Consider the following 6,847-nt stretch of genomic DNA (forward strand, 5'->3'; position numbering starts at 1 on the left):
ACACAACTGACAAATTTGATGCTGCGGTAACAAAGCCGACAAAAAAGCAGACAAACAGACGTCCGACAAAGATTTTTCGACTCACGGACAATTTTCCGCTTGCAAAAAAAACAGGTGCTGGTCGGATTCTAACCGTTGACCTTTATCTATATAGGGAAGTGCGTTACCTTTGCGCCACGTGCACGAATTAACATCTGACTTTTGATTTGATAAGAACCAAAAGTAAAATGATTTAAGTGATTCTGTAAAAGTAGCTGTTAACCCGAAAAATCTATTTTCCAGTTTGATAACGCTTGCTAATCTAATCGTAAGCGTAATATTTTCGTCTCGTTTTGTCTTGAAAAGATGCCAAGTAAGACAAGTGAATGATAAATTGGCATCGAAACAAAACTCAAGAAGCAGTAATGTAGTCGATCATTCTTGAGCTAAATTTTTGCTCATCGACGATGCACGGTAGTTGTATAATTTGATAAGCTGGCTTAAAATAAAAATGACTGATACGGACATTAAGCAGAAATCAATGACATTTTGTCAGGAAAAGCAAAGCAAGTCACGTTGTAAACTTCAACAGGATTAAACGAATTCACCGCACCCACCCCCCCCCCCCCAAAAAAAAAGACCTTTAGTAACAAAAAGGTTGGCAATATTGTCCGTAATTGATAATTTAAAGTGCTCTCGTAAAAAACAAACAAACATGGCCCTAAACATGAAAAAAAAACAAAGCACAGTCATTGCAAGACAATTAACATAATCATTAAGCTATCAGTGTGTTCGTGTGCAAATGCAAATAGCCTTGGAAAAAAGTTATCATAGCCATAAACGGTGAAACGGTTAATCTTAAATCCCTGCGTCGTCTCGTTGTAGGTAATTCGCTTGAAAAACGATTTTTTTGTTAAACAGTAAAATTTGTTTACAATTTTTTAAAAAAAAATTGTACGTGTTCCCCTCCTTCATCCAAACCAAGTGCTTAATTGATTTGATCTTATTTACATTAAGTATGCGTAGTAACGAAGTCTTCTAATCATTTCTAATGTTTCAAAATGAATGAGGCAAGCTCTTATGGTCACAATGCGACGTTGCGGACGCTAAATACATCACTTTGTTCACCAAATAGCTTATGGGGATATTATCAAAAAAAACTGTTTCATTCTCGTATAGGTGAGTCGGAACATCCAAGGCTTCGCTCTAATACAGCTGCTGCTTACGCATTTGCATTGTATGCATACAATTTTGAAAAGAACGCACGCAATAATTCAGCCCAAAACGGTGAAAAATGATCTTCTTGAGGCATATTAGGTAACAAAAGAAATGAAACTATTGTTCAACCCTTATGCAACAAAACTCACACAGGAGAAGGCTATTTAATAGTTCCGACGTTCGAAAAAATTGACAGAATATTTGTGGTCGGGGAGCGTTCTCTTTTTTAAGTCAAATTCGACTTAAAACGATTTGAAATTTTTCAAATTGGAACAATAAACGCGCAATATTTTCGTGCCTTCAACGCGTAAGCGGCAATTTAATCCGGCTCAGAAACCTTACTAAATTGAAATGAGGCATGCTATTTAATGTAATTAATACGTTACTATATGCTCAATATACCAATCTATACTTTAAAAAACGTGTAGAGGATGATTTATTTTTACAACTTTTTCATTGGTAATTTTGTATTCCGCTAATTAAATTCTATTCAAGAAAAATAAAACCTATATTTGAAACCAGAATTCATTTTTGACTTTTCTTGAATTTTTCATTTTTGCTGTTCGATAGTGGAGTCAACAGAGGCGATGCTTTGCTCCGCAAATACTAGTTTGACCACAAAAAGCAGCTCAGTAAAGTACCAATTGAAAAAATAGAAATAAGTATCGATTAAGTAAATACTCGGCTACGTTTCGGATTCGAAATCAGACAGATCGCGACCTAGAGACAACGAGTCTCACCCAATAATCACTGAGCCACGGTCGCTTAATTGATCACAACATAAGCCACAAATACAACAGAGATCTGTTGCTATGTATTTTCCAATTCTACAGATCGTGATTATAGCAAAAGTTCCATCAATTAAGTGAATACTTTTAATTAACTTTGTTTATTTGCGAGTTAGGTTAGAAAAAAAGAATTTTCGTAGTAATACACGACGCTAACCGCTAGCGTAATCATCACGACCTATATAAAGGAAAATCACTTCGTTCTTTGACACTTAAATAACTTGCATTATTTCGTACATCGAAACTTTTTTTCAATCGAACACTACTCAGACATTAAAGGGCAGTCGGAACATTTAGGGCATCGTGCAGATACCGGCAGTCATGTTTATTTATCCATCGAACAAAAGTTGTTCAAGCGAAAAATTCAGTCGCTATATTAATCAAAAATAAGCAAAAAAACGCAAGAAACAAGAATGTCTATTATTCATCTATACCAAAACTGACAGTGGCAAAAATTTATTCATCAAATTAAATGAAAATTTCACAACAAAATTTTTTATTCCATTTTGAATTGATTACAAATTTAGCACCGAGAATTAAACCAAATACTTGCTCAAAACCTCATACGGGCTCGAGTTGAAATATTCAGACAAGTTTCTTACACAAACTGCTTGCAACGCAGAGGCAGCACGGCTTTCAAGCCCAATAAATAAAATGTTCTAGCTAGCTTCCAATCAAGGATATCAAGCTCGGTTGAGAACCACGACTCCTTTCGATAACCTATCTCCAAATAAAAAAAAGAACTTGGGTCTTTCAAAATTTCGTTGGCTTGATCTTCGTTAGTGAGAAAAAAAATTATTTCACTCATTTTTGAGCTTGGTGCTAAAAATGTATATAACTAAAAGTTTTAACCTAAATAATTACATAAAACCGACCAAATCAGGAAACAAAAAAGAGCCGAGTTCCACGTATAATGAGCACTTAGTAGGATTCATGTGCACTATTAGTCACTACATTCGGATTTGAGGACGGGAAACAATTCGCATAATCCGGATTATGTTCATCATGACCATGTGGGGGTCTCTCTTTCGCTGCGTTCGCAAATAAATTTTGATTTCCCGTAGGCGGAGGTGCCTGTATGGGTTGCATTCCAGCTGGGAACGCAGTCGCTTCTATCGAGGTGTTCGAGGTCGGATTCTGGTTAAACACTGTAGGCATCATTAATGGTTCTCCCTGGGACCAGGACATGTATGGCAAAGCGTAGGAGGATGTGTTGTTGTACATCATCACAGGCGCTTGATGAAGCGAGTTATCGTGATGCGAACTATTTGCAGACGTCGCAGCTGTTTGTTGTGCCTGGTCGCTCGAGCTTCGGAAACCCATGGATCCGGTATCTCCTGCACCTATCGCTGCTCGGTTGTAATTTGGAAACAAAGTGGTCGCATTAGAGCCGTTGTTCGGAAACGAGTTCATGCTGGCATAGTAGTCAATGTTTTCGTGAGTCAGTCCATTGAAAGCAGCGCGATTTTCCGTCTGATAAGCCGCTTTCTGTTGGACTATTTTACTAGCCTGACTATCAATTGAAGCACCATCATTACTCTGTTCTACCGCCTTTTTCTCAGACGAAGGAGGTGTCAGGTTGAAACTCTCTTTGCCAGATGAGTTTTTCTCTTGGTTGTTCCCATTGTTTGCGCCCGTTGCGCAGAAATAGGGCAAGTCAAATTGCGACTCTGTATCCAGTTCGTTCGAATCGGTTGAAGGGTATTGCGATGCTGGGTTCATTGCACGGTTGTTCTCGTCTTTTTGATGCGACCCTGAACTGGATCCCGACTTCTGCATAGTAGAGGCACTCTCGTCTGATGAATACAACCCGCTGTACGAATTGCTAACATTCACAGTATCGACACTATTCTTCCCTACGCAATCCGCACACGAGCAAAATGTGGTCGGAAGGTTCGAGTAGAATGCGTTCATGCCGCCGAAGTTACTGTAGCCGAAGGCAGCGGCCGCAGCACCTGGAGTCGTGCATTCGGGAGTTGTGCCTGTTAGATTCATCGGCGTGGTCGGCAGCGGAAAAGTGAAATTTGGATCACTCATAGGAGTTTCCATTCCTAGCATGGGCCAAGGACTAAAGAGGGAAGCATCTCCTCCTCCATTGAGCGATGGCGTCGCCGGAAAACTAAAGGGCGTGTTGCTTGTAGGCATGTTGTATACCTTGTCCGGAATTAGAGATTTCAAACTGAATGCTTCTGACAGCTGCTGAAATAATCAAATCCCTTACTAGAGATATCACACACTCATCATGATGCTTGTAAAATTACAAAATGAAGTTGTTACTAAGGGTAAATAAACTGTTCATACGGTTGTTTGCATGAAATGAGTTTTTTCCAACTACACATTTTATTACTGGACTCTTTTACCTTTTCCCCTACCTCAAATTTATAGATAGAAATTCAAACATATTTATCGGAATGTATACAATCAGCCTGAAAATAAAATTATTATGATGACTATTATAATTTTTAAGTGTAACGAGTGAGTTTACAAGGTTAAGAATAAGCCCAAATATGTTTGTCATGGCCTAAATGTTTGTCATGGCCCAAATGTTTGTCATGGCCCAATTAGTCCGCATGCCAGTTTTTGCAACAATTAAATGAAAGAAAGGAAAAATTACTTCTTGAAATTCGCATGTGGGGAAAAAAGAAAAAGGCTATTACTGTTCAGACAATCAAATTGTGTATACATTTCTACTCTTTTCAACGCAGAAATTTTCAGTACAAGTACTTCGACAAACACTAATTACAAATATCCATTCAGTGTCATCTTGAATGTTTTCCATTAACCTCAGATTTCAATTAAAAAGATAGTGTATTTTTCCACGGTTGTCACAAAATTTAAAAAACTGTTGAAAAAATCCATTCATATTGAAAAGACGAGAGAACACTTGCCAGAACATCTGAGTCTTCGTCCGCTCTTTCCGCAGCCAGAGCATTTTTGTATTCTTCTAGAATTTTCTTGATCCTCCTCACGTAGATCTCTCTGTTCTTCCTGAAGTAGTCTACACTCTTTCGGAACCTCCGCTCCTGTACAGCTGTCATTTCTTCTGGCTTCATTTTGTCCAGGGGTCACTTTTAAATTTTTAAGGGTACAAAAGTTTAAAGGGTTTAAAATCAACAATACTATCTGATTCGGATTTGGGTTTAGATGCAAGTTCGAAATTCAATCTCTTTCGCAGCTTTCCAAGTGCTGCCTTATTACAAACGAGGGAAAGAGCTAAAATGGTTACATATGTAATAGCAAATTCACGTTCCCGGATCAATGTGTAACCAATGTAATGATTAAGCAAACAGCACAACTTCCAGGAAATGACTTCCCTCGAAAATGAAAAATCACTGCTGACTTCTTTCAGAAGCAATGTTGGTGCCCGCGCTTTTAGTCCATTCTGCAGTTTGACTTTTCGCTATTTAGATCACTTAAATTATTGGAAAAGGTAGGAACTTCATGTAGAAAGGAAGACATCCCCATGTAAATTTCAACCAGTCTCCCTAGCAAGTTCAGAGTTTTCTTTTAACTTTCTTTCTGTAATGACATGAGTTATCAAATACGTGACATCTAATTCTGACATTTTTTTAAAAACCTCTAAAATTGCAATAATTTACCGCTTAAGGCACGATATGAAAAGTAACGGGTTGAAACAGGTGTTAGAACTGGCACACTCAAGAACACGCTCATAAAACGAAGCTAAACCGCCCACTCCTATATCTAAACACCGATTAAAAAAATTGTCCAACTAGAACTATTTTACACTTAAGAATACGTAATTCATGAAAAAAAAAATAATAGAAAATTTTATTGTTTGGAATAAAGTTAAGTATAAACAGAAGAAGCAATGTTTATGTCGTATGTTTCTACGTACAACGTAAATTAAAGATAATCGATTGATTTAAGTTGGTTTGAACAGAACCGCTCAGAAGATCATAACTGCAGAAAAACTGAATGCAAATAAAAATTCAACGACACAGAAGAGTAGATCACATCAGCAAATTTTTAAATGATCCAACATGTAACACACGCAATGGGCAGAGAAGTCACCAAAAAAATGGCACAATTTACCACACGCAGAAAAGACTAATTTTTCAAAAACAAATACCGATGATGATACTGAAAAAACAGTCTACTGAGATAAGACGGAAAAAAGACTGACTTCAAAAACCGGTTCTTCAACTGACCCATCCCCACATGCCATTTTTTTGTCTGTAAACATCAATTTTACTGTGTAATCATTCATTTTACGAAAGTGTTAATAGGGAGAAAATGTGTTATTACTTGTTTAATGCAGCCAAAGGCAAAGTTTCATGAAAATTTGACTACGAGGTCAAAAGGTAAAAACACAGAAAACTACATGTTGCGAGACGATGAGAACGGTAGAAGAACCCGAAAACCGATTGGAGGAAGGTCTCTTAACACATGTCTTTCTAGTGTCCCGCTGACGACCAAGAGTGTCGGCACACCAATCAATGTTTACAGCTCTTCCAGCAATTTTGCAAAATAGTCCCGTTCAAACAATCATACGTTAAAAAAGCGTATTTGTTTCTTGCAATCATTCCTATGATAACCATTTCTCATGTTTCAGCTAGGAGCGCTGTCTTTAGAGAGTGAAGTAAATCCTGCCATACTTCAGTGATTCTTGAAAAATCGATCATGAAAACTAACTAAACGGCAAAAGTATCAACCATTGAAAGCAAATAAGATTGCAAAAAAAACAAAGACAAAATTAAACAAACTATTTATGCTGAATTGATTTCACACTACTAAAAAAACGCGCAAAATCCTGCAGTTCTTCAGTAATTACTGAAAAAAAAAAGAATTAACAAAGAAGCCAACAGGAGCCCCACACTTGCAAAACCACAAAAACATAGCAT

General features: G+C 37.4%; 1 protein-coding gene across 1 annotated transcript; it reads right to left on the reverse strand.

The window, feature by feature from the left end:
• Positions 1 to 2,425: 2,425 nt before the first annotated feature.
• Positions 2,426 to 5,502, reverse strand: LOC134847936 (uncharacterized). Its single transcript, XM_063865232.1, has 2 exons — positions 4,874 to 5,502; positions 2,426 to 4,181 (listed from the first exon to the last, which is right to left on the reverse strand). Exons 1-2 carry the CDS (start codon positions 5,036 to 5,038, stop codon positions 2,907 to 2,909), a joined length of 1,440 nt encoding a protein of 479 aa, XP_063721302.1. The 5' UTR covers positions 5,039 to 5,502; the 3' UTR covers positions 2,426 to 2,906.
• Between the last annotated feature and the right edge of the window lie 1,345 nt (positions 5,503 to 6,847).

This window comes from Symsagittifera roscoffensis, chromosome 6 (assembly GCF_963678635.1).
Source record: "Symsagittifera roscoffensis chromosome 6, txSymRosc1.1, whole genome shotgun sequence".
Classification (NCBI taxonomy): Eukaryota; Metazoa; Xenacoelomorpha; order Acoela; family Convolutidae; genus Symsagittifera; species Symsagittifera roscoffensis.

Coding starts and splice junctions, on each gene's coding strand:
- LOC134847936 (XM_063865232.1), bottom strand. CDS start 5,038: ATGAAGCCAGAAGAAATGACAGCTGTACAGGAGCGGAGGTTCCGAAAG. Junction 4,182..4,873: donor ACGAAGACTCAGATGTTCTG/GCAAGTGTTCTC, acceptor TTATTTCAGCAG/CTGTCAGAAGCATTCAGTTT.